Here is a 27,966-nt window from a genome sequence, read left to right as displayed (position 1 = left end):
TTTTTTCCCTGCAAGGTGACACAGTAATTTGACTGTATTTCACCTTGCTTAAGAAACTCATGAAAGGACAAATAGACCATCATGGAATGGAAATGCAGAGCCAAATTCTGCGGTCTTTTATTGAATAAAATGAGTTTTGCTCGAATAAGGACTGTGGGATACAGAAAGGCTATAAAACTGTTTTCTCCTCGCTTTTAGTGGTGGACAGATTACTAGGAAACCAGAGATTCCGTAATCCATTGAAAAGGGATGGAGAATATTTGCCCATGTAAGTCAATAGTTTGGCCAATACTAAAAATTAGGGGATCAATTCTGCAAATACTGAGCCAAGTACCTATTGCTGTGAATAGTCCCTTACTATATATACTGGTAACTATTAAGGCCAGCAGTAAGTATTTGCAGAATCAGGCCCTTCATTTATTTAGCTTTGCTAGCACAACTGAGCCTAGCTGCTTAGATTGCTAATCTGATAACTGAGCAAAATAAATCTGAATGTTGCCTGACCTGTTCAATGTTATATCCACTGGCAAGAGAGGCACCATATCCTCCAACAAACACTGCTCCAGGGAGGAGATAGAGATAATTATATTCCGGTGGGTCTGTAGGTCGTTTGAACATATCCAGCATTCGTTGTGTAATTAAGAAACCGCCTGTTGGGAAATATACGTTTGAACTGTAAAAATAAGAACACAGGAGTCCTTGCATGTACATTCCTATAAATAAAAACCACTCCTTTACAGTAGGTGAGGGTTACCTCTGTATTATGTTTGCATTCTGCAAACTATTTTGGTTGCAAATTTATTTCAAATGTGGTTAGCAAACTACCTTCTCTTCTGTCCCTTGCAGAACTAGGATATTCAGTTCTGCTACCCAACTGCTGTGTTTTTTTAATACGGTTTTTCAGCATCAAATTTACTGCTCTAAAGGCCAAATCATCCCACCTCCCTCTTTCCTCTGAGGTCACATTGGATGTAGCGCGACTACTGTAATCCTACAGTGCAAAGGGAAGTGGAGAGGATTCTGGGAGGCCATGCATGGGGCCTACATACCCTGCACACTACAAAGCGGAACTCCACAATGTAGACTTGGGTAGGGGCAGGCCATTGAAGGGACTGGTGGGCCTGGGAGTATGAGAATTCATTGGCTATTCCACAGACCTGCAGAGTTAGTAAAACGAGCAGCAAAGAATACTGCAATCTTAAGACTGCAACAGAAGTCATGAACCAGCTCTTCTGCTGCTTGGAGGGAAGGGAAATTCCTTCCCCTGCAGCGCTGGCATGAATGCCCAACCCTGTTACACAGGCTGTACGGCTGGTACAAGGTTTGCCTGTTAGTGGTCAGACGGAGAACAGGGCATTTAAAGGCAATTATTGGGCAGAGAAAGCTCTTTAAACAGAGGACAGACAGCATGGCAAGACAAGAATGACCCTTATTCAGGGCCGGCTCCAGGCACCAGCCGACCAAGCACGTGCTTGGGGCGGCACCTTGGGGCAGGGCAGCTCTCGGGTTTGGTTTTTTTTTGTTTTGGGGGGGGGTTTTTTGGTTTGGCAGGGCAGCGCTGGAGGGTTTTGTTTGTTTTTGTTTTGGCCGGGCGGCGCTCGGGAGGGAGCTTGGGTGGCGCAGCACTCGGGGTGGGGTGGGGGCTTCGGGCGGCATGGGGGCTTCGGGCGGCGCGGTGCTTGGGGGGGCGGGGGCTTGGGCGGCGTGGCGCTCAGAGGGGCGGGGGCTTCGGGTGGCACGGCGCTTGGGGGTTGGGGCGGCACAGCGCAGTGCTAAGGGGTGCGGGGGCTTCAGCAGCGCAGCGCTCGGGGGAGGCGGGGGTTTCCATGGCACGGCACTCGCAGGGGGGTGTTACGGCAGGGCGGCGCTCCTTTTTTTTGCTTGGGGCGGCAAAAAAGTTAGAGCTGGCCCTGACCTTATTCACTGGAGGAGGAACTATCTGACATAGAGAAAGCAAGAGAGAGAGAAAGAGAGACAGATAACCATGGAATTTGATTCAATGTCCTAGAGAAAGTAATCCTCTGGTGTCATGAATTCACTCCTGGGGTAGGAAAGTGCAAGGAGGCTTCCCTCAACCATATGCCCCTGAACCTGGACTGGGTTGGCTCAGCATTGCAACTCCTAACAGATTCAGGATCCTAAATATCATATTCAATAGGATTTAGGCACTGAGGAGCCAAAATCACACTGACAGTCTGTGAGGCTCTTACGTACCTAAATTACTTTTGAAAATGAGATTTGGGCTCCTTTAATCAGTTAGGCATTGCAACGTTGAGTGAAGCAATGCCTAAAAACCTTTAAAAGTCTGGGCTTTAGCCTCTTTGTGCCTTAGTTCCCCATCTGTAAAATGGGTACAATAGCATGTCTCAGCCTCATAGGGATTTTGAGAGGATAAAAGCATTAAAACAAGATTATAAGGTGCTCGAATACTACCGACATGGGAGCCATATAAGCACCATACACTATGGCACATACTCTGCAATTTCAAGTGTTAGGTTGATACTTGATTAAGAGATTATTGAAAGCCTTTCTAGCTATTCCCTTGCTGATATTTTAGCTTCCCACTGGAACTGCAACATTCTCGAATAAAAAATACAGCTTTCCATCTGATAATAGAACTCTAATTCTTTACAACATGGAGTCTGATCCAAATTAAATTGGCACACAGGTATTTCAGTGAAATTTGAAAATGGGTTTTGGCTCACAGTTGTTTACAATGAGCCCTGGGAATTTTGTTTTCTTAACCATTTCCTCCTCTCCACTGTGTTGTGCTTGTACAATGGTTTGTTGTTATCAGGTTGCTCATGCATGCTGGGCTGCTGGCACAGATGTCTTTGTAGGCTGAAGCTTTCCAAACCTGGGTGCCTGAAAAGCTAGACATCCACGTTCATAATTAGGTACCTGTCTTTTCACCTGATTTTCAGAGATGCTGAGGTCCTTCAGTCCTACAGTGGGAGTGCCAGATGCTCATCACCTCTGAAAATCAGGCCACTTATTTAGGTACAGGTTTCAGAGTGGTAGCCGTGTTAGTCTGTATCAGCAAAAAGAATGAGCATAAGCTTTCGTGGGCTATTATTCAACAAAAAAACAGACTTCAACGAGAAACTGCAGAACTGGAATTAATTTGCAAAATGGACATCATTAAATTAGGCTTGAATAAAGACTGGGAGTGGATGAGTCATTACACAAACTAAAAACTATCTCCCTATGCTAATTTTCCCCCTACTGTTACTCACACCTTCTTGTCAATTGTTTGAAATGGGCCATCCTGATTATCACTACAAAAGGTTTTCTTTCTCCTGCTGATAATAGCCCACCTTAATTGATTAGTCTCATTAGAGTTGGTATGTCAACCCCCATTTTTTCATGTCCTCTGTGTATATCTATCTTCCTATTGTATTTTTCACTGCATGCATCTGATGAAGTGGGCTTTAGCCCACAAAAGCTTATGCTCAAATAAATTTGTTAGTTTCTAAGGTGCCACAAGTACTCCTGTTCTTTTTATTTAGGTACCTTATTATTGTCTTAGGTGCATAACTTTAGTCACACTGAATACTAGAAATACCTACAGTGTTGCGGTTGAGGAGGGAAATGGGTAAAATGTGATAGTGTTTACCCTTTACTGTGTTCTCTTAGAGCAGAGGCTTTACAGGGTAGCTACTTATTTCTGCTACAGAAAATGTTACTCCTAACATAAGCTTCCACATAGGCATTTACTATTAGAAAATCAAGTTAATCTATTTAAGGTTGCGTGCAACAAATCCGTGGGAATTAAAATACCACTAGAGCCAAATTTTCAAAGGGATCTTCTCCTGGCCTCCAACTTTGCTTACAGTAGAATCCAGTTTATCAGTTTGTCTATTTCCTTGTCCATTAAAATTCAGACACAAAAATGCCAACAGACAAAATCTCTGGCCTGTAAAACGTTCAGCTTCAATAAATTATAATTTAATTCAACAAGGACTCAGTCCAGATTCTAAATCTGCACATGCAGTGTTGGGCATGCCCATTTTGGCAAATGTGAACAGCATGTGTATGTGCACATAGGGTAGTTAAATGTCTCACAATCCAGTGTCAGAGTGTAAATGAAGGTTTTTAGTGTGTGAAAACTTGCAAGTACAAACTTAGAAGCCATTTTAATCATTCTTGGAAAATACGGCCCAGAGAATTTCATCAAACAGAAGAATGACCTCTGCACTACAGGTTGCAAGATTCAGGAGAGTCTAGTGGGATTTGCTGAAGGATTTTGAATGTATGTTTGTCGTAGCTTATTGGTTACAGTCCAGAATCTGCACAAGTTTGCCACAAGAGGTTAGCAGCTGGCATTTCGCAGAGCACAGAAATGTCATGCACCAATGTACAGAAACATGTACTATTTCCTATAAAGTCAGCATACACAGGTATTCATCATAAGATATAGAGGAAAACGTTGCTTACCTGCAATATTGACAGAAGAAACAAATGCAGCTAGTAAGGCTAGTGTTTGAGGCAAGCTAGAAGGAAGGTAAGAGCCACCCATTAAAACCAAACCTCCAACAGCAGTAAGACCTAAAGAAAACAGAATAAATCAACACTTGATGACAAAATACATACAAAGAATTCATAACTAATTGATCAGCTGCAGAAAGGAAGGAACCAGCGAGAAACTGCAGCTGGTAGGGGCAGAAGCAGCCAAAGCAGGGACTTCCCGCAATCCACAGAACTTTCTATGGTCTTGACTGGACTTTCTGCGCTCGGTGCTGATTGGCTGTTTGCTCCCACCCTCTCCCAATTCTCCCTCGCAGTCTCTTCACCTGAACTTCTCCCCACACCTGCCTCTTGCTCTCTTCTCCCCTGCCCTGTTCCCTTCACCCTCTGCCCCCTCACCTTTCTATCCATTTAGCTCATCGCCTAACTAACCCCCCCTCCCAGTGATTAACAACCGGTTCCCTCCTCCTCACCCCCCGAGGGGGGTCGTACCCCCCCCCGCCCCGGGGGGTTGTGCCCCATCCAACCCCTGACGTTCCTTGACGCCATCCCCCCGGGACCCCTGCCCCATCCACCCCCCCTTCCCTGTCCCCTGACTGCTCTCCACCACCCCATCCAATCCCTCCTCTCATTCCTGATGGCCCCCCAGAACCCCTGCCCCCATTCAATCCCCCTGTTCCCTGCCCTCTGACCGCCCTGACCCCTATCCACCAAGACCCATCTCCACCCACCCTCAAACTCCCCTGCCCTCTTCCAACACCCCCTTCCTGCTCCCTGCCCTCCTACCTTATTGAGGTCAGAGGGTGTAGGGATGCAGTGAGAAAGGCAAAGCAACGGGTGGAGATGGACCTAGCGAAGGGGATTAAAACCAATAGCAAAAGGTTTTTTAGCCATATAAATAGGAAGAAAACCAAGAAGGAAGAAGTGGGACCGCTTAAAACTTTAAACGGAGTGGAGATTAGGGATAATCTTGGAATGGCACAATATCTGAATGAATATTTTGCCTCGGTCTTTAATGAGGCTAATGAAGGGCTAAGGAATAGTGATAGAGGGACTGATGGGAATGAAGATATGGGGGTAGACATTACGGTATCTGAGGTGGAGGCCAAACTTGAACAGCTTAACGGAAGTAAATCGGGGGGCCCGGATAATCTTCATCCTAGAATATTAAGGGAATTGGCGAGTGATATTGCTAGCCCGTTAGCGATGATTTTTAATAAATCTCTAAATTCGGGGATTGTACCGTTTGACTGGAGATTGGCTAATGTGGTTCCTATATTCAAGAAGGGGAAAAAAAGTGACCTGGGTAACTACAGGCCTGTTAGTTTAACATCTGTAGTATGCAAAGTAATGGAAAAAATTTTAAAAGAGAGAGTGGTTACGGAGCAGGAGGCCGATGGCAACTGGGATAGATTACAGCATGGATTTACGAAAGGTAGATCGTGCCAAACCAATCTGATCTCCTTCTTTGAGAAAGTAACAGATTTTTTAGACAAGGGAAATGCGGTGGATCTAATATATCTGGATTTCAGTAAGGCGTTTGATACGGTACCGCATGAGGAATTATTGGTTAAATTGGAAAAGATGGGGATCGAAATGAAAATCCAGAGGTGGATAAGGAGCTGGTTAAAGGGGAGGCTGCAGAGGGTAGTACTGAAAGGGGAACTGTCGGGTTGGAGGGGGGTTACCAGTGGAGTTCCTCGAGGTTCGGTTTTGGGTCCTATTTTATTCAATCTATTTATTGCTGACCTGGGAACCAAGAATAGGAGTGGGCTGATAAAGTTTGCGGATGACACCAAGTTGGGAGGTATTGCCAATTCGGAGAAGGATCGGGATATCCTCCAGGGAGATTTGGATGACCTAGTAAACTGGAGTATTAGTAACAGGATGAAATTCAATAGTGAGAAGTGTAAGGTTATGCATTTAGGGATGACTAACAAGAATTTTAGTTATAAGCTAGGGACGCACCAGTTGGAAGTAACAGAGGAGGAGAAGGACCTGGGAGTCCTGGTTGATCGTAGGATGACTATGAGTAGGCAATGTGATGTGGCCGTTAAAAAAGCTAATGCGGTCTTGGGTTGCATTAGGCGAGGTATTTCTAGTAGGGATAAGGAAGTGCTAGTCCCGTTATATAAAGCGTTGGTGAGACCTCATTTGGAGTATTGTGTGCAGTTTTGGTCTCCCATGTTTAAGAAGGATGAATTAAAACTGGAACGGGTACAAAGAAGGGCCACTCGAATGATCCGAGGAATGGAAGGCCTGTCGTATGAAAGGAGACTTGAGGAGCTCGGTTTGTTTTCCTTAACCAAAAGAAGGATAAAGGGAGATATGATTGCACTCTTTAAATATATCAGAGGGATAAATACCAGGGAAGGAGAGGAATTATTTCAGCTCAGTGCTAATGTAGACACGAGGACAAACGGATATAAATTGTCAGTCAGGAAATTTAGGCTTGAAATTAGACGAAGGTTTCTAACCATCAGGGGAGTGCAATACTGGAACAGCCTACCGAGGGAAACAGTAGGGGCGAAGGACCTCCATGACTTTAAGATTAAGCTAGATAAGTTTATGGAGGAGATGGTATAATAGGATAACGGGCTTAGTCAATAGGTCAATTAAGTGCCACACTGGTAAATAGTACAATGGGTCAATGATATGATATTCTTAACCTTTTTCCAGAGGGTATGGCTGGAGAGTCTTGCCCGCATGCTCGGGGTTCAGCTGACTGCCATATTTGGGGTCGGGAAGGAATTTTCCTCCAGGGCAGATTGGCAGTGGCCCTGGAGGTTTTTCGCCTTCCTCCGAAGCATGGGGCAGGGGTCGCTTGCTAAAGGAGTGGGTAGATCGGCTTATGTGGCCTGCATCTTGCAGGAGGTCAGACTAGATGATCATAATGGTCCCTTCTGATCTTGAATTCTATGATTCTATGATTCTATGATTCTACCGCGCTGGAGGCCGAGCCGGGGGTGCTGCCAGCCGGAGTCAGGGCCAGAGCCAGGCTGGGACTGGGCTGTGCCGCCAGGACCGGAGCCGGGCCACACCACTGGGACCGGAGCCGGGGCTGGGGCACGCCGCCTGGCCGGGACCGAAGCCGGGGCCGGGACGCACCACCCAGCCAGGGCGCCTGGCTGGGGCCAGGGCCGGAGCTGGGCTGCACTGCTGGGGCCAGAGCCGGGCCACGGCACCAGGCCGGGACCGAAGCCGGAGTCAGGGCCGGGGCGCGCCACCCGACTGGGGCCAGGGAGCTGGGCTGCGCCACCCCTCCCCGGAGCCCTCCTCACTCCCCCTTCCCCCCACTCACCTGCGCAAAGCTGCCCTTCTCAGCGCTCCCAGGCTTCCTGCGTTCAGGGGAGGAGGCAGAGGTGAGCTGGGGCCGGGGGCGGGGCGGGGAGCTGCTGGAGCTTTACAGGTTGTTAAATTTAAAAGCCCTTTTCGAACTTGGGACCACGTGGGACAACCAGTTCTAAAAGGGCTTCTAAATTTAACAACCGGTTCCCGCGAACCGGTGGGAACCGGCTCCAACTCACCACTGCCCTCTCCCCCAACGATTATGTCACTAACATGATGTTTGCTGCCATCACACTGTTCACTCTGCTTGTATGTTCTAGCCCTTTCCTCACCCAGTGCCTGTCTGGTCTATTGAGACTGTAAACTCTTTGGGGCAGGGACTGTCTGCTACACTGTGTTTGAACAGTGCCCAGCATAGTGGGGCCCGACCTAAAATAACCTAAAAGCCATGATTAATAAATAATTTCAGCAGAGTATTATTACCACATGAAATCCATCACATTTAGATAGTATTGCATCTCACTTCTTCCGGAAGCTGAGTGAGGATACATTTCGATATTCTTAGCTGTGGTCTAGGTTCCAAGAAATTCAGTTTTTACCCAGCTATGAAGGTACAGCACACTACTTGTAAGATCACTACTATTCATCATTCACACCGTGCAGGGTGTGTGCTGGGTGCTTTGCAGGCATGTAGGAGTACACACTCTCACTATAGACAAGGGGCTAGACTGTGCCTTGAACCCACAGGGCCATTTGGGGGGAAGTAGGGAGTGGCTGATGGAAACTAGGGGTTGTGCCTTCCTTCCCAGGTGTGTAGGAGGAGGGTCCCAATTGGATAAGGCAGCATGCTCCCCTCTCAGTACCCTGCTAGAGCCTCTCCCTGCTATAGTAGGTCACTACACTGCTGAAAACTGCAGTATAGAAGAGGGAGTCATGGCTTGGGTGCATAGAGAGCCATGTAGGGTATATACCCTAGGGCTCAGGCATGTCTTTACTCACAGAAACAGTGCCTCACCATCTACATGGCTATTTGTATCTGTGCTGTGGGATGCGTGTGTGGCATGCGATAGTTACTCTATACTTTGATGTAAGGAGGATTCAGTGTAGACCTACCCTGTAAGAGAAGAGTCTCTATACTTCCTCCCCACCAAGTGTAGGGATTACAGTAGTACCAGACTCCTTGTGTTCTCCCCTCCGCCCCCTCCCCCAGCTATAAAAGGGCCAGGTACAAGCTGGCCCCTACACAGATCAAAGCGAGACAAAGGATGTGGAAAGGAATAGAGCCTACAATGTGCCTCATACAGTGATGCTAGGCATACCCACTTTTTGTAATTGCCGTGATTTGTGTGACATTCTTCCCCATCCTATCATCCCTCACACAGATATTTGTATCTGTTATATCACTGTAATAGCCAATAGATTGGCTTTATCTTCAAAAGGGATGATTCTCATTCAGCCCTTGGGCTGTGTGATTCTAGTGAGTTCTCCGTGGGGAACTTCACTGGAGAGAGAAGTAAAAACTAAAGCTGGAACTGCCTAGAGCACTGAGAAAGGATTTGAGAGGCAGGAACTCCTGACTTCCAATCCCAGTTATAACAATAACTCACTCTCTGGCCTTGGGTAAGTCACTTACCCCCTTTGTGTCTCAGTTTCCCCATCTGTATAAGTGTCCCAGCAGAGATTTTGACCCTAAATCTCTCATAACAAAACACACAAGAGAAGAAAGGAGCGCACTTACCAGAAATCGCATTTGTTACTGACATGAGGGGTGAATGCAGGGCTGGTGTGACACCCCAGACAGTATGATAGCCAACGATTCCAGCGAGACCGAATGTGGTCACCATTTGAGTAAAAGCAGCATTAGGAGAAATAAGCCCCAATTCTAAAACACCTGTCAAGCCTAAAAAGAAAAGCACATGCTCAGAAGAATAAAAAAGGCACTTTTCTTTATTAGTTGTAAAATAAAAACAGAGCAAGATCCCAACCCTGTTTCAATGAAGCTTTGACATCAATGGGAGCAGGAGAAGGCTTCTAGACATGCTTTTATATGCAGAACTTTTACTCCTTGTTTCTGCCAGAACTAAACCTTGCCTAGAGTAGAACTTAGCTCACCAATGTATCTGTTCCAGCCTTAGGATCCAGAGCTGGAGATGCCAACAATAAAAATCTCTGAAATGCAAAATACTTAGCTTGAGCAAAGCACAGCAGAATAGTTGATCAAAAAAAGCAAAATGAAAAATGGCATTGATTCTCCAATGACGTCTCACAACCTTCAATGCTCTAGTAGGAGAACAGGCCACAGTGTAGCAGCTGTATATTATTGAAACAAGCAGACCACACAAACATTTCAACAATATTCCACTGGTAGAAACTCTATTTATCTCCTTCAGTACAATATTGGTCTTCTTGGCCATACAAACTCAAATTTCAAAAATTGTTTTTCCTCTAAGAAAAGAATGCACCATCGTGAGAGATACATGGCTGAAATTATAGATATATATAATATATATATGTTTACTGCGGGCCAGTTTCTGCCCCATTGCGTAGCACTTTACTACTTATACACTCCCAGTACAATCAATTGGACCACCCTCTGAGCAAAGCAGTACTCGTGAGGAAGGGCGACAGAATCTGGCTCTTAGTGGGGAAGTATCAATTTTTGAAGTGCTAACAGCCTGAGAAGGCTTTATTGAAGTATTTAAACTTGCATTTGGCAGCATTAATCAAAGAAAACAGATCTCCAGAGTGGGATTATAAAGTGATTATACTCCAAGGCCAGTATTCAGTAATGAAGTTATCTACAAGCTGATTACCCAGTGATGGCAAAAACACTGGGATGAGGCCGTGTGGGAGGTTTTTTGGGTCCCACACAGGGATGGAATTAGGGAAAATTTGCTAAATGAAAGCAAGTTCTGAGATCTTCCTCCACCCCCATCCCCTTTAAAATCAATTTTCTCCACTGCCAGAAAATCCTGTTCCTTGGACTAATGGCTACTCCTTTCGTTGCTCGTTTATCTGGCACAAGATTTCAGAAGGTGAACAGCCCTCACAAAGGTGTGTTCAAATGTCTTGTCATCACTTACATTAAAGATTATTTTTATATTAATTCTACCCTTGTTCTTTTTAAAGAAACTTAATAAAGACAGAATAATGCAATGCTGTTTATGAGTGAAAACATTACTAGCTACAATCAAAACCTTGTTATCTGGTTTATTTTCCACATTAACACAGTATTTTTCAAAGTATAATAACCAGAGCACTGGCAATGACATTTGGGAATATATAGTGTATTAAAAGCCTGATCCGAAACTCTTTGAAGTCATTAATATCAATGGGCTATGGATCTGGCCCATACATTATATCATATTGTCTCTTTATTATATATGCAGTTACTAGCAGGGCAAGTTTCTTGGTTATGCAAAGTATGGAATGATTTAACATAGAACATCAGAAAACTAACCTATACCCTACTACCATTTTCCCATTTTCTAGCCTCTTATTCACATGGAAAGTAACTTAAGTTAGCAGATCATTTAACCTTTTCTGCTACGTCTCAGTATTAAGACACTGTGCATAGCTCCAGTTCAGGAGTTGGTTTTATTTTTAAGTAAATACAACTTATTCCTAGCAAGACTTATGTTTAAATGACATGCAGATTGAAGGAAATGCAAACCAAATGGATTGTGCAGCCAAATCTTTCTTGGTGAATCATTTTTACCTGCTGTATAAACTCCAGCTGATGTCATGGTTTTTCTGAATGGTGAGATGGAGGCTTTTTTCTCAGATTCTAGTTCTTGCACAGTTTTTTGTTTAGCAGGGACAGGAGGTGGCATTGTTCTTGGTAAAGGTGCTGGAAATAAATTCTTACCTTCCTGTGACAGAACAAGACAATGACTATGATGGATTCCTGTGGCATCTTGCCCTCCATTATATTAGCATCTGATCCTATGACATGTACTCATAGGAGTTGGCTCAGTGAAGGCACAGGGATTACTCAGATGAGTAAAGATACAGGGATTTGGCCTTTATTTTTTATTACACTGATGAAAGAGCACAGATAACTTTATTGTAAAGATCCCGGTTTTAATAAATTAGAATTTTTTTAATCTATATTTTAATTAAATAACCGTAGGGCTGCAAATTAGCATCGATTGCTGCATTCAGTCGGTGGTGAAAAGCACCTTTGGCCTCTCCAGCCCCGTGAGGTGCAGCACAGCATCTGGCCTGGTATCTTTTAGGTCTATTACATTTCTCTCTAACAACTCCTCTGACAAACATTTAGTTTCAGCCTGCCAATATTTAATTATTGTGCATGACTATGCTATGGTCTAATGATACCTAAAGGCAGATATGGATCCTTGTGAATTCACCTTATCAACAGAAATACTCCTTACTCTACATTCCATCCAAAATAAACATCCCTGTAAAAAAAATATCAGTCTATCCAAAGAAATTTCTCTTGTTTGGAAAAATCTCAGTCAACACACAAGTGATCTTTATTGTCATTTAATTGCCGGTTCAGTTTTCTTCCCCCTTCTCCAACAGTGACAGGGGCAGCAGATTTATGAAAGGATGGTGACTCTGGAGGATGGTGAGGGGCAGTTGTATGGGGTTGCAGTCTATCCCATTTTCCTTCCCATACACTGAGGGTTGAACACTACTGCTTCAGAAGAATATTATTAAGCAACAGTGCCCTTGTTCCTCCCACACTGATGTGACTGCATCGCAGAAACATCCTCTAGTCAATAAAGCCTTCCAATGTTAACACTAACCAACATTATTTCAAGAACCATGCATAGCTCACACTCCCACCCACCCATCTCACTCCTTGGCTGAATACATCCTCTCATGTTCCCAGCACATATTGATCCCAGAGCAAGAAACCTCATCTGACACTTGAATTCATATCTCCCAAATCGCTGAGCTAATGGATCAATCCTCAGTCTTGAATTCTTCTTTTTTGAATCCCAAATTGATAGCACAGCTTTCATTTGAGACTTTTATTAATCTATATTTTGCCCCTAAATATCTTAGTGCTTGCAACATTTAAAATATAAACTGCCTGCATTGCACCATTATGAATATTATAAGATCTAGCCATTGAGATGATTTCCTGGATTGGCTAACAGGAACATTTATGTCCTTCCAAATACATTTTTAGACCCATTTATCAGCAATTTAAAAATTAGCTTAAAACTCACCTTCATTACCATGGTTCCTCTAATGACATGATCAATAGTCCCATAATCAAAATTATCTTTTGGCTCAAAATGAAAATATTCTTTGTCAGGAGAAATAGCTTTTAATAATTTCAAGATGTTGTTTGAATACAGGCTACTGGCCTGAGTTGCCATTCTACTTGGCAAATCTGTATAACCAATGTGAACCACGCCCTGAGGAGAAAGAAAAATAAATGTATGTCAAACCTTTTAATGTATTATCTTGAAAACTTTTCACGTGTTCTCCACAGCCTTGATGCATATTTTACAAATACTTGTAAATCAAATTCACATATTACTGCAGACACTTCTTTCCAATGCTTTGTTTTACAAGTTTAAAACTAATAGCTTACTCTGATGTCTGAACAAAAAAAAAAATCAGCAATTTTGTTAGCAAGCCAGAAACCGAACAAGCTGGGAGGCCAGTTGGGGAACCATATGGTGCTTATTTTGAGAATAAGAAGTCAAGCACTTTTTAAAGTTTGAAAACACCTTTTGTTTGTCTGATAAAGATCACTTTGTACAATATGTTTCCCAAGTTAACTGCACTCCAATTAGTTCCAAAAGGAAGATATGGTTTTAGATACCTTCATTTTCTATTCTTTGCAAACACACAGAAGAGGATAAAGTTTCCTTACCAACATCTCACAGTATTAAAGCTTAAGTATGTGGAATATTGAAAATAAAATAATTCTAAGCCTATACTCTCAAAACAACTGCACATGCTCTACCTTGGATGCTGTGCCCTAAATTCTTGGGGGGTTTTCCTTTTATTTTATCCTCATTATAACGCATTCCATTATTAGCCATCTGGATTGTGCAGCGGCCAACTTATCCCATATGTAGCCACAGGTGCTGGCTCCAACACATGTTCAGGAGTAAGGCAAAGGATATAATATTCAAGAATGACAACCACAGACAATATCAGTGCAAGTTAATACTGACACACCATAGATGGGACTGCTCTTTGCAGCTGACTTTCCAGAACACAGCCCCAGCCTACTAGCCCCTCTCTAGAATATTGTGGAGGCTCTAATGATGCTATTAAGGCTCTATGCCCCATTCCGATTGTTCATTTAGTATATCCCATCCAATAGCTTGCACAGCCATTGACTCCTACAGGGGGCTTTGTGCGCCTCCTCTGCAGTGAAGCCACAGTGACCCCTAGTGGCTTCAAACATCAGTTCCTTTCAAAGACAAAGGTACAAAATTCTGAAGTTTGGAAAAAATTAGAAAGGATTACAGAGAGACCTCATCTCTGATGGGAGGTGGGCAGGGGATAGTGGTCAGTCATTGCTCTCTGTTCAGAGAACAATTACACATCAGGAATGTTATCTTCTTCAAGAATATTTGTTGTTATAGTTCAGGACTCTAAAGCTCCTGCTGGAGTTAATGGTTTTGGAACTAGTTAGGGTGGAAATTTAAATGAACAGCTGTAACACTGCATGTAACATCCATAGTGTCCATACAGTCCCCACTATCTGAAACCCTACAGCAAACAGTTATGGGATATCCTGTTCCCAGGGAAAGCTTCCTCTTAATCAACAGAAAGATATTGGCTAAAGCCCTAAGCTCTGCATGTTTGCCTGCTGGATCTTCATTCCCTACTTCAGGTTCTCATTACCATGAGCAGAGAGCTGCCCCTCCTTTACATTTTTATCTTTTGGAACAGTTGTCCTTATATCTTTGTAAAGAGGCAGGCAGGCCTCACACTCCTGATGATACCTGAGGAAACAAAGCAAGCCCAACTACAGCCTGAGCACTAGGGCTGTGCCTGGCGGGACATGTAGTCCAGCCAGGATGCTAGACCACAGGGGAGAATGGGGTCTTGGGGTACCCAAACTACAACTCCCATGAGGTCCACAGCCCTTCAGGCAGACACAGATGAATGTTGAGCTGATCCAAAACAAAACATTTCAATTCAGTTCAACAAAGTGAAATACTTTCATTTAGAACAACCTGACCCAAAAATGAAATATTTTGTTTCAATTTTCCTGATGGGAAATCAAAACATTTCAGCAAGATCTAAATTTTCACAGGGGAAATATTGATTTTGCAGATACCACATTTTCCATCAAAAATTATTTTGATGGAAAATTCCCAACCAGTCCTATTAAGCACAGGACTGGGAGATAAACCGAAGTGAGTAACCCAAACCAGGCCCAACCAGCAGCTGGTTTAAAGTAGGTCTTATTATAAGACTTAAATAAACTCAAAGGGGAAGTCAGCTAGGCCAGCTTGGAGAGCCCAGCAGCACAGGTAGGCAATGTTGCCAACTCTCAGAATTTTATCACGAGTCTCATGATATTTAGCATATTTCGCTGAGCCCCAGCTACTAGAAACACGTTGCAACCAGAGTCTCAGCTTTCACTGAAAAAAGTAAGTTTCTAGCCCTCATGGCTGCAGAGAAACACTTGAAAACATGAACCCTAAATGTTCCAACACCAGGAGGCAAATAAAAAACCCTCAATATTTAATATTTTTACACATCATTATTTCTGGAGCCTGACTCCATGATTTTTGTAGTCTTGGGGCTGGCCATACTGAGAAGGGGAAGATAGTTATGGAAAAGTGCCTTAATCTGGTCCTTTGTAACAATTCAGATTAAATATATGTTTTAGCAACAGACAAATAATTACACCTTTATATCATTTTACAGTTCTACATTGTACAGCTGAAATCAAACTTCATCTAAGAATGGCAATTTTCTGTGTTAAAATTGACGGTTCAATATTGTAAAATAGTGAAATTGACCATTGTTAGTTTGATAAGTGATTAAATAAAATGAACCTCTAAGTCAAATTTCCTTTGCTTTTACTATACTTGGACTTTGGACAGCTCCACCGTTTTGTTAGTAAAGCTCTGGGGATGAATTGAAGGGCATTTATGAATACGGTTATTAAAAACACTGTAGCCATGCTTATAAAAATCACAAAGCATAAAATCTTCAAAGATGGAATGGTGTCTGGACAGTATTCCAATTTGTGGTTTCATTACTTGTGAAGTGAAAGACTCTGCTTTATTATCCTGCCACACAATAGTAAATATTCATGACAGACATGCAATGGCTTCAAGGAAACATGGCCAGTTCTTTGTTACTAGAACGTTTATTACTTTTTAGTTTCTTCAGACAATTGCAATATTGTTTCAATTTTATATACACTTCAACCATTTCTAATAAGCATTGGCTTTTATTCTACAGACCTTGTGAATATAAAGCTCTCCAGGATGAGTCGTTTCCACATTGCCACCAGCCTCAGATGCAAGATCCACAATTACCGATCCATCCTTCATTGACTCTACCATATTCTTAGTGATTAGGATTGGGGCTTTTTTCCCTATTGCAAATTAAAAAATAGAAGTAAAAATTTACTAATTATCATCATTGTATATGGCAAGATTCTACCACATAAAGTGAAGATGTGCAAGGAAAACATCTAGTATATTGTGGGAGCTACTGGAAATAAATAATAAAATACTAATCATACTAAAACTAGACAATTCAAAAGAAGCCATTCTAATCCATGAAATAAATATTAACTGGAGCCCAAACCTGAAGCCCTTATTCATCCATAATTGCTATTGATTGTCTAACTGTATTCATATCACTAATCTGGAAATGTTCATAGGAACATATATTTAAGTCTGCAATAATCATAAAGCTGCACCTTACCTGGTATAAGGGCAGTACTAATAAGAATATCCACCTCTTTACACTGTTTGGCAAATAATGCCATTTCTGCTTCAATAAATTCTTTGGACATTTCTTTTGCATAGCCTCCAACACCTTCTCCAGTTTCAGCAATATTCACTTCGAGAGGTTCTGCTCCAAGGGATTTAAACTGCTCCAGTGCTGGCAGCCTGCATGCAAAGTACCGAGATGACAGATATTGGATTAGATATTGGACTATTGCTGTTTGCTATTTTATCAAGGCAGACATTGCATGATTACATTACCAGTTGCAAGATGACAGCAGTTCGCAAACTCTGTTACATTAATTTACAGCAAAGAAACACAACATAGGCTCTAATTTTGCATGAGCAAAGCTCTGCACCAAAGCAGAACCACATTGAATTCAGGGTTTCTGGTTCTCCTCTCAGGATCCTGGACATAATTACTAAGCAGTATCTTAGCTTCTTCTAAACTTTCTAATTGAACCAAGACTTCAAGAACTTAATAAACTACCAGTGAATTGGAAAAAAATCAGTTCTATATCATATGCAGCTGTACTATTAGGCTTTTTCCATATCTAAATGATAATATTTTGCATTATCTTGCAAGTGGGATTTAGATCCAAACTAGACCTTGGACTTGAATGAAGCCAACTTGAATGTGTGTAAGCCTGGGGCACATGTGCAAGCAGGGAATTTGTGTACCAGTATACCCATACCACATGAGTTCATTGGCTGTTCCGCGTGCTCACTTCACTGTCTTACACCAGAGATGAATTTGAGACATTAGTTTCAAAGGGAATTTCACTGCTGTAACCGAGAGCAGGATTTTGCCCAGGATGTTTTATACAAACCTAAGTACAGTATTTTAGAATCTAAACTGATATTTTCTTACCCTACCTGGTGTCAAATCCCCTGACAATGGCTCCCATTGCTCTGGCAGCTCCTGCAGCAGCAAGCCCAGCCACACCACCACCAATTATCAACATCTAGAGAGATCAATACATGGAGAATGAGCAAAGTGTATTCTGTGTCCTACCCCCACTCCATGCCCGGTGTATTATATCCCTTATCTTCAAAAGCACTTGAAGTTATAAGAGCATCTGATGCTACTAGATGTAAGTACTTCAAGGAAGTTTCAAATCTTATCACAACTATGTAAGTACTTAAATAACCACCTGCACAAGGTGTGATATATACAAAATAAGATCAGGTAGAAAATGGTTAGCTATTTAAACCCTGAAGTGAAACAAAACATGAATAGGGTTAATCTTCCTACACCAGCAGGACTCAAATGTTCACTTTGGAGCATTGGAGGTGGAGGAAATAGGCCTGATTTAATCAGTTATTTAAATGCTTTGCTCTGTTATAGTCTGGCTTTTCTCCAGATGGATATTATAGACCAGGGGCAGGCAAACCTTTTTGGCCTGAGGGCCACATCGGGGTTCCGAAATTGTATGGAGGGCCGGTTAAGGGAGGCTGTGCCTCCCCAAACAGCCAGGTGTGGCCCGGTCCTGGCCTCATATCTGACCCCCCTGTGACTCCTGCCCCATCCAACTCCCCATGTTCCCCGTCCCCTGATGCCCCCCCGGGACATCCACCCCTCCCTATCCCCTAACCGCACTCAGACCCCCCCACCCCTGACTGTTCCCCACCGCCCCATCCAACCCCTCCTCTCATTCTTGACTGTCCCCAGACCCCTGCCCCCATTCAACCCTCCTGTTCCTCACCGTCTGACTGCCCCAACCCTTATCCACACCCCCGCCCCCAGACCACCACCCCAAACCCTCCTGCTCTCTTACCATGCTGCCTGGAGCACCAGTGGCTGGCGGCACTACAGCCACTCCGCCCAGAGCACCAGGACAGGCAGCTGCACTGTCTGGCTGGAGCCAGTCACACCACCACGCAGCACAGAGCACCGGCTCAGGCCAGGCTCTGCAGCTGCACTGCCCGGCAGGAGCTCGCAGCCCCGCTGCCCAGAGCTTTACACCAGCGGCGCAGTGAGCTGAGGTTGTGGGGGAGAGGGGACAGCAGGGGAGGAGCTGGGGGCTAACCTCCCAGGCTAGGCGCTCAGGGGCCGGGCAGGAGGGTTTGCCCACTTCTTTTATAGACAAAATTCTGCCCTCAGAATGTAATGTAAACTTCAACGCCTATTGAAATGGGTATCAGTCCCTTGGTGAATAACATATTCTGCTGGGGGATTATTTTCCTTAAACAAACAAACAAACACATACACACAAACCTCTCATGAATATCTGTCTCTAGGCGTGATGTGATTAAATGCATTTGTGGCACTTAAATGATTTCATATGATCAAACATTTGCCAAAATGCTTCGAAAAGCCAAGTTAGAACAGAACTGGGGCCAAGTTCTCCTCTAAGGCCATATCTACTTTACGCACCTTACAGCAGCATAGTTGTGCCGCTACAGCAGTGCCGCTGTAAGGTACGCAGTGTAGTCACGCTTTGCCAGCAGAAGAGAGCTCTCCAGCCGACAAAATAAAACCACCCCCCAACGAGGACCGGTAGCTTTGTCGGCGGGAGATCTTCCCCCAACAACAAAGTGCTGTGCTGTGTTTTTTTCACACCCATGACCGACAAAAGTTTTACCAACCCAAGTGCAGTGTAGACAACTCCCTTTCACCTCAGAGGCATTGCACTTGTGTAGAGGAGAGCAGAATTTGGCCTGCTATCAGCCATATTAGGCATAGACCTGTGCTTGGGGCAGTGTGGAGCTGCACCTCTCCAGAAGGAGCTCGGAGAGCTCCTACCCACACAGAAAAAGTGGACCCAGTGCACCACCCCCACATGAGACTGCTGTGAACAATCGGCATGGCAGCCACCCAGCTCTGGAAGTGCCCCTGTTTCCACCCAGCCCCCTTTGGGAAAGCTAGTGCCTTAGGACGTTCTAGTGGAGAGCAGTCTCTGCAATCTGGAGAGCGCAGGTACTGCAATTATACCTGGTCTCTGGGGCAGCAGGGGAGGGGGCACATGAGGGAGGGGAAAGGCTCCTTATGCCCCATCCACCCGTGTAAGGAACAGGTACAATCCGGCCTTAGTACAAATAAAGTTGCAACAAAGGGAACTGTAACGGCTATACCCTCGATTTCCTAGAAAGGTCATATGGTGGAGCTGCACTCCCTGACTACACTGTCAGTCGGGACGCTCCGTACAGAATTTTACTCCACACATCTCATCTGTACTATCCATACCTTTGCAGGAGGCACCTTTCCAGCTGCTGTTATCTGACCAGTAAAAAATCGACCAAAATGATTAGCTGCCAGGATTACAGCCTTGTACCTAGAAAATGAAGATAAAAAAACATTGCAGCAATGCAGTAAAGCCTCTGCAGACAAAGCATAAGGATAACTATGCCGAAAGTACCATCAGGTACTGTACCTTCCTGGGTACCACACACAGCTGGGCCAAAACCCTTCGGACAAATATGCAGACCAAATCAATGACATAATTAATAGAAACCCCACAAAACAAACAACAGTTATTGAACATCTTAAACCAATACATCTGCTAAATGAAAAAATACATTCAGATGTCAACAATTTATACCAGTGGTTTGTAACACCCTTTTAAAGTGAATGTCTGATGGAGGACTATTGCTGGGAAAGGAATGCGTACCAAGGGCGTGGACTCATGGCATAAATAAAATGCTTATTATGGTTACAGTATTTTTACTTTTTTTGAAAAAACAGAACAAAACAAAAACCACCTCTGGGTGAAGCGGTAGTGTCTATGCTTTAATGGGCCTGGCGCATCCATGCATATGGCCTTGCAGGCAGAATGCAGGCCAAGCTATTGTTACTTCTAGAATGCAGAGCACAGGGGTTTCCTCATTAAACGAATTAATCAGCGATCATTTAAACACTGCATGAAATGGAAAATGAGCTAAACAGCACACTTCCCTTTGCAAATGAAGTGCGTGTGCTGCACCCATAGTTATGGGTTTCCTTAACATTCTTTCATAACTTATCCTTCCTAATTAACTGCTGTTCAGAAACCTCTCAACTTATTGTTCTTTGTTCAGAGAACAGGAGGTGGCCCAGCAAACATTCATTAAAATACTGTCTGTGGCTTCAAATTTTTGTTGCCTAGCAGTACTAACCAGCATGAAAGTGCCTTGCTACATCAACCATTACTTTCAGCAAAGATGGCCCCAAAGCAACTCCTCAGATTTGGATACCCATTACTAGCTTCTGGAAAGTTGTGATTAGGATCAGGATTCAAACGTGGAGACTCATCCTACCACTAGCAGGGCTTGCACGATGCTGAATGCTTCCTAAGAGGTGCCAACTCCCTCAGCTCTCACAGAAGGAGCTCAGTACTTCTCAGAAAACCCTCAGCATCTTACAGGGTCGGGCCTGTAGGGGTGTGACCTCAATCCTAGGAGCCAGATATGCCCAGACTTAAGGAAGTTTGGATCCAGTTTCAGATACAAAAACTTTGTGGCTCAGACCCATCTTTAATCTTTAGATGACTAAACTGGGAGTAAACTCAGAATAAAACCAACAAATAGCTGACTATGATGGAATTTTGGCTTTAATTTTGAAACTGTTTCTCTTAATAGCTATTGGGGGACAAAAGGAAGAGCAGTTGGCAGTTTTAGAAGTGTTGCAGCTTTCCAGTAACTCAAAAACGGCTTTTTGTAAACTAAAGATTTTCAGTCCACTATGGACTAGTTAGTGCTCTTTGGTATCTGGGGGTGAATGTGAAAAAGGCCAAACTACACAAAGGTTCATGTGGTTTCACTGAGGCTCTTGGAGTGGCTGATCATGTGACAGATTCAACAGCACCAACAAAACCTAAAGCAAACCTCCATGATTAGGCACAAATAAGTTATATTCAAAAACTATGCATGGAACTGGAGAAACACCCAATTAGCCTAAAAGATTACTGAATACATGTGACCATCTCAAAGTCAGCAATCCAAATGTGCATTAAGTGCACACTGTGTAACCCTCTTGACTCCACTGGTGTGTAAGATGGCACAGAAGATGGCCCATTGTAGGTACCATGTGATACTGCAAAGGAGTTATTCTGGGGGAGAGCATCCCTAGAACTGAGTAATAGAGTGGATGAAATCTTGGCCCCATTGGCTTGAATGGAGTCAGGCTTTCATCCATTAAATAGACATGAAAGATCGGGGAGACTGACACATGCTAATGCCCAAGGTAAGCAAGGGCAGGAAAATTGATCATATGAGGATATGCCCACTGGATTCTAACGGATGGTCCCTGCTAAATGCTGCATGCATGTATGATGCCCATGAGCCAAATTCTGCTTTGACTTACACCCATTGAGAGCTGTGTTCGGCCCCAATAAACTGTTCAATGTTTAAAATCAAGTTGTCCTAAAAGAACCATCATGTACAATCCAGGCTTTTGTAGAAATTTCCCAAAGAATAACTTTTTATGTGCATATTTTCTGTATTAGAGCAAAAATTGATCCTCCAGTGTGGAATGCTCTCTGTTCCCTTTTTGTGGTTGTGTGCTTCTTGTGAATCTAAATATATTTTGGGCTTAGGGTAAATAGAGGGGTGGATGAACGTTAAATACAAATATTTTAAGAGCAGACTGTATAAAAATGAAGACATGTTTTGAGCCCTGTGTTAGTCTATTGGAGGGAAATCAGAGGATTTGACACTAGGTTAATTAAACAGTTTTACAGGCTAAAAGACAGAGATAGAGTGTGTGTAACAGGAAAATACTATTCATCTCTGTATCCTGATTGCTTAAATTTACCAGAGCTGTCAGCAAGACCTTTTAAAAAATATCCTCATGATGTTGTTTATGGCTCTGCAAAGACAAACAATATTGACTGTGCTGACATTATCACTGCTTGTAATTTTTTCCTCTTTAGCAGCATTGGAGCTGAATACATGAGACGTGATTCATATAACCGCACTTCCCTCTGACGGCATAAGGAGAAAAATAGTGCACGTGGGATGAACCAGTGTTTGAAATGAATAATTACAAAGTATTTCCTGTTACAATAAATGATGGAAAGTCCAGGGAGTCAGTAAAAGTGTCCATCTCATACCGTGCGGGACATGACAAAAAACTCATGTGGCTGCATGACTCAGGTATGAATTGTGTTTGATTAACTTGACAGCTTGTCCTGTTTTCATTCAAACTGACACTTTTATCAGTTTGTCTCAGTGTTCACAAACATAAAATCAGTTCTGGTGCAAGGCAGGATGATTCAGGAGGGCCAAGAACTCATTCCTATGCCATTTTAAAGGGATTAGTATGCATTTCCCCACATAGGGGTTGGCAAATCACGTTCCATTGAAGCCACTGTTCCTGGCAAATGCATCAGCTAAGCATCCTCTACTAGTTTTCTGGAGTGTATATTTTCCTATTCTATTACTAGTGCACAGAGGGTTGGACTGGGGGTAAATCAACCTTTTTTGTAACCAGCACCATAGGTGGGGTGCACTTGGAAAGTGGTCAGATCTGGAGTCTGATAACAGGATATGGGCTCTCTCTCTTTTTAATCATTGCTTTTAATCTGACCCAGACTAGCAAAAATTATCAGCACCTGATGGCTAGTCTGTGGTCTACATGAAGGAACCTGGATGATTATCTCCATCCATTTACAAATAAACAAGTGTCACAGAGAACAACAATCACTGCTGGGCATGACTACTGGCCCTGACAGGAAAAGAGTAAAGGGTTGGAATGGCTCAAAAATGTCACTCTCTTCTTGTCCCTAGAAGAATAATGATGTCAGTTTGGCACATCATTAGCTCTAAATGTTTTTTTCTTTTTAATTCTTTAGGATTTAAAAAGAAGAATTCTACCCTGTGTTAGGTACAGGTTTGGCACAATTTCCCACTGAAGTTTAGCTCATTGTTTACTCATCGACAAGGTATTTGAACAGCTGAGTCCTGGGAAGCGCTTTGAAGGAATATTCACCCACGGGAAGAGAAAGAAAGAGTGATTTTGTTTTGTCTCTTTTTGGTATGGGATGACCCATTCAGACATGTTGATAACTAAGTGTGAATTTAAGAGGGCCCAAATGTCTGACATAGCGATGACGACTCTTTAGCGTTTTCTCTATATTCCCGACAGAAGAGCATTTTCAAAGATCCTGGAGATACAAAGAGGGAAGAACAAATGCATAATATTTCCCTACTCAACATTGCGGAAGACACTAAAATTAAAGGACTATATTCACTCAATACTTTTACAGGGGAATGCAATGATGTCATGGCTAATAGGCAGTGAGAAAGCTTTATCAAATATATTCTGAATTAAATTTCAGCGGTGAGGAAGCCAGCAAATGGTGAGGAAAATTCCTCATCCAATGAAGCACTTAAATGTGTTTGGTATCTTTACCAAATTGATTCTGTTGCAGATTAATTGGTTCAGATTTTAAACTATTTCAATATGTAGCATATGTATGTAAATAATTGGTCCAATGTTTAAGCTAGTTTGTTGTGCTTTTTTTTTTAACGAGTTCCTTACCTAAATCTAAATGACTTTGAAATCAGTTCCAAAACTGAATTGATTCCAAATGTGTATATTGCTGAATGGCAATTGGTCTTGATGGTTTGGCTAGTAGCACAGTGTGATGCCATGTAGAAGTGGGGTTCAAGACCAGCCAGGAGATACTTGTGACTCAGGTTGTCAGAGGTTAAAAGCCTCTGTAAAGGTGATATTTTCATATGGAATGCCCAGCTCATGCAGCCCCTAGTGTCAGTCCTCAGAGTAGCACAGCAACTTCAAAGATAATTTGAAGTGGCAGATAGAAAACTAAGGAAAGTGAAGTTTGCATAGTCCTATCAATACATTTTCCATGCAAAGGATCTTGTGTTTCAGCTTTATTTGTGTGAAAGAGAGTCATGGAAAAACAATAAAAACTGGTATGTTACAGCTATGCCAAATATAAGAGTACATTTATCACAGAGTCAATGGTATTTAGAACCACATGTGTTACAGTGGATTGACTGAAATAAGTTTTCTTACCCACCTGCAATAAGCATAGTTCTAAGACAATTTATGTATTGTCAATCTGAGATCGAAAGCAGCACAGTTTTAAGGCACTGGCATTTACATAACAAGGGAAACACACCATTCCAAAAGCTGGCGGTGTCCAACCTACAGTCCTCATGGCCCTAAATCAGTAGTGTCCAACCTTCTTGGTTCAAGTGCCAGAATGTAAAGGGGTCGTAATCAATACTTTGGGGCAGATCCTATACCCTTTGCACCTTGCTCCCTACAGTCCTGGTGAAGAGGGCAGGCAAAGGATGGGAAGGGAGTACCTGGAGCACATTGTGCTCCAGTTCCTCCTAGCTAGTGCATGGTCCCTTGAGGACCATATTCAGCTGTCACCAGTTACAGCAGACTGGGGGTTTGCTGCTCCAACCTCCGACAGGTCTGGGACAGAGAATCAGAGAACTGTAACTGGTTGCCAGCTTCTCCTCCTTTTCTCCGCTTCTGGACTGCCCTGGGTGTCTGTGGAGGAGAGCGGAGCCACAAGAGAGCTAGCCAAGCCCCTATCCTATTCTTCTGGAGCCCCCATAGCCCAGCAGAGAAGCAGGCAATGGAGTAGCCAGAACTACTCTATCTTCCCTCTGCATGCAATAGAGAACATGGTTATGTAAAATCACATGTGTAGAATGGTGCTCACAGGAATAAATAGACACAAGGCTACACTGGATGCCTTCAATTACAAAAATGACATTCATGCAATAAAATTCGTATTCCATATCCTCACCCTGCAATGTTGGCCATCGAGCTTAAAGCATCATATCCTTGAGCAATAGTGACTCGAGGAACTTGGTCCATTGCCAAGACCGTGGCTTTGCGCTGAGCAAGTTTGCCTAGGAGATCTGGGTTCTGAGCAGGGTAGATAAAGCTGACAAGTGTTGCTTTCTCCTTGAGCAAAGAAGCCTCGTGCACTCCCAGCACTTCATTAAAACCTGGGGCTCTGACCTTAGACAGACACAAAACATACCACACATTTTACTTTTTTAATTAAAATAAGTTCAGTCTGATGATTTAAATTAAGCTTTTGGAAACTGAATATAGTATTAATAAAACACATGGAATCTTTTGTCTTATCCCCCATGTCCCTAACGCAGATCCCTGTGTCCTTGAGGAGTCCTATTTTCTAGAGCAGTGTTTCTGAACAACCAGTCCATGGACAGATGCCAGTCCCTGAGATCTCCCTGACACAGTTTAGGAAGGCAGCAAGGCGGTCCCTGGTATCAAAAAGGCTGAGTAACACTGGTCTAGAGGTAGCAGATTCTGATGAAGAACCAGGGTTTTAGATCAATGGTAGTAGACAAAAATGGGTTAAATGCATTTATGTCAAATACCCTTCATCCCATTGAGCAAGTAAGTGATTTACATTATCTGGGATGGAACAGAACGCCAACAATCACACCACATCTGGTGTGAACTTGGGTATATATCGAGCAATATCAGAAACTTAACTCTCCCATCAAAAAACGGAAATACAATACATGCCTAATAGGTGTGAAGCAGTTATTGCTGCAAAAGCTGTTGATACAAATATCGTACCAACTATATTACTGGACACATATAAGGTTGTGTTTATCAGATGATTTAATGCCATAGATAAATTGTTCTATTGATTTGATTTCATGCTGAAATTCTGATTTTCTTAAAATCAAGTCTCTCACTCTTCTGACTTTTGCATACTGTCACTGGAATAAATATATATGATTCATGTCAGATGCTAAACTTGCCTTTAAAACAATATCTGAGCCAAATACAGTTTTCAAGTCATTGATTTCTGCTCCAGCCGCTTGGTATTGCTCATCAGAAAACTTTGCTTCTTCACCAGCTCCATGTTCCACTTGCACACTGAAGCCTTGTTTAACTAAGGCCTGGACACCAGCAGGAGAGAGTGCCACTCGCTTCTCATTTTTGTATGTTTCTTTGGGGATACCCACAACTAGATCCTTGTAGCGAATTCCTAAGTAAAAATAAAGGAAAATTGTTATTTTTCACAGTTCATATTTGTTGGATTGTTGTTTGTGGAATAAAGGGGAGAGTTTCAAAGGCACAAAGGGTATTTCAGCATCCAACTCCCAATGGAAGTCAATAGGACTGGAGTGCCTAACTCCGTTAGGCACCTTAGAAATCCCAGCTTAAGGACCCAATCCTGTAAACCTTTACTCTCGTGAGTAGTCTTTATTCACACAAATAGTCCGAGTGAGATAACTCAGTGGGAGTACTTGCATGAGGAAGGGTGCAGGACTGGGACTGTGTTTTTTTGTAACTGACACAGAATGCTACCAGATGAAACATTCTGCTGTTAACTTTTTTATAGTGCAGCTTTCCACAGCCAGCCCACAGAGTCACACAAACACATTCATCGATGCCAAAAGGATAGCAAATTAAAGTTTAGTTTATAAAAGCCTTGGCTGGGATACTGCTTACACAAGTTTTCATGCTGTTTACTCTGAAAAAAGGTGTGGGATTGACCACAACCAATGAAGTGACAACCTCAACGCCACTCACACATGAGGTGAAAAAACCAAAAACAAGACAGCGGCATTAGGAGAGGAAGCTTTGTCTTTCCTGGCTTCGTATATGAGAGAACTGTGCTTGTTGACGAAGAGGCAAGGACCTATTGTGAAACAGTCCAAGGGCTATGGCTGCAGATTTTGAAGGGTCTGATCCAGCCAGCATTCACAGTAGTAGGTACAGTGCTCAATAAATAAATGTTTTCAAGACAGGATTTCCGTGGTGCAGGGAGCTGGTGCTGGTCCTATGCACAGGGGCAGCCCTCTGCCCTAAGGCACCCTCCTGTGGCAGCTCCTGCCCCCCGCCCTGAAGCGCCCCCCCCCCCCCGTGGCAGCTCCCCCCCAGCCCGGGGAGCCGTGTGGCAGCTTCCTGCCCCAGCTCACCTCTGCTCCGCCTCCTCCTCGAGCACACCGTCGCCGCTCCAATTCTCCCGTCTCCCAGGCTTGTGGCGCCAATCAGCTGTTTGGCGCCGCAAGCCTGGGAGGGAGAGAAGCAGAGCGGGGCGGCGTGCTCAGGGGAGGAGGCGGAGCAGAGGTGAGCTGGGGCGGGGAGCGGTTCCCCTGCGTGCTGCACCCCCATGACTTGCTGCAGGAGGCCCCCCCTGTGCCCCCCTGCCTCAGGCCCCTCCGCCTAAATGCCGACGACGACCGGGGTGGCCGAAGATCCAGTCGCCGCAATCACCGCTGAAGGACCCGAAATGCCGCCCCACAAATGCTAGTGCCACCTAGGTCACCTGATGGGTTGCACCGGCCCTGATCCTCCCCAGTAGTTTCATATGATACATACAGTATTAAGTTAGGACTT

At 43.5% G+C, this 27,966-nt stretch overlaps 1 protein-coding gene and 1 long non-coding RNA gene across 2 annotated transcripts in view; one reads left to right on the top strand and one right to left on the bottom strand.

Moving 5' to 3' along the window:
- The window catches only part of LOC123344430 (NAD(P) transhydrogenase, mitochondrial-like), a 76,817-nt gene that overhangs the window by 24,025 nt on the left and 24,826 nt on the right, over nt 1-27,966 (bottom strand). The window contains exons 3-13 of the mRNA XM_044980649.1: nt 26,379-26,608; nt 25,382-25,599; nt 19,858-19,945; nt 17,547-17,635; nt 16,648-16,835; nt 16,179-16,312; nt 12,957-13,148; nt 11,474-11,627; nt 9,494-9,655; nt 4,438-4,548; nt 505-650 (exon numbers count right to left, since the gene is read on the bottom strand). Coding sequence (XP_044836584.1) covers nt 505-650; nt 4,438-4,548; nt 9,494-9,655; nt 11,474-11,627; nt 12,957-13,148; nt 16,179-16,312; nt 16,648-16,835; nt 17,547-17,635; nt 19,858-19,945; nt 25,382-25,599; nt 26,379-26,608 — 1,712 coding nt within the window. The remainder of the gene's footprint in view (nt 1-504; nt 651-4,437; nt 4,549-9,493; nt 9,656-11,473; nt 11,628-12,956; nt 13,149-16,178; nt 16,313-16,647; nt 16,836-17,546; nt 17,636-19,857; nt 19,946-25,381; nt 25,600-26,378; nt 26,609-27,966) is intronic.
- On the top strand, nt 7,428-16,527 carry LOC123344432. Its single transcript, XR_006572550.1, has 3 exons — nt 7,428-7,829; nt 10,722-10,809; nt 16,177-16,527. It is a non-coding gene; the product is annotated as an uncharacterized LOC123344432 (long non-coding RNA).

This window comes from Mauremys mutica, chromosome 11 (assembly GCF_020497125.1).
Source record: "Mauremys mutica isolate MM-2020 ecotype Southern chromosome 11, ASM2049712v1, whole genome shotgun sequence".
NCBI classification, from domain to species: domain Eukaryota; kingdom Metazoa; phylum Chordata; order Testudines; family Geoemydidae; genus Mauremys; species Mauremys mutica.
Note: the sequence above shows the minus strand (reverse complement) of the source record. Positions and strands in the feature narration are given on the sequence as shown.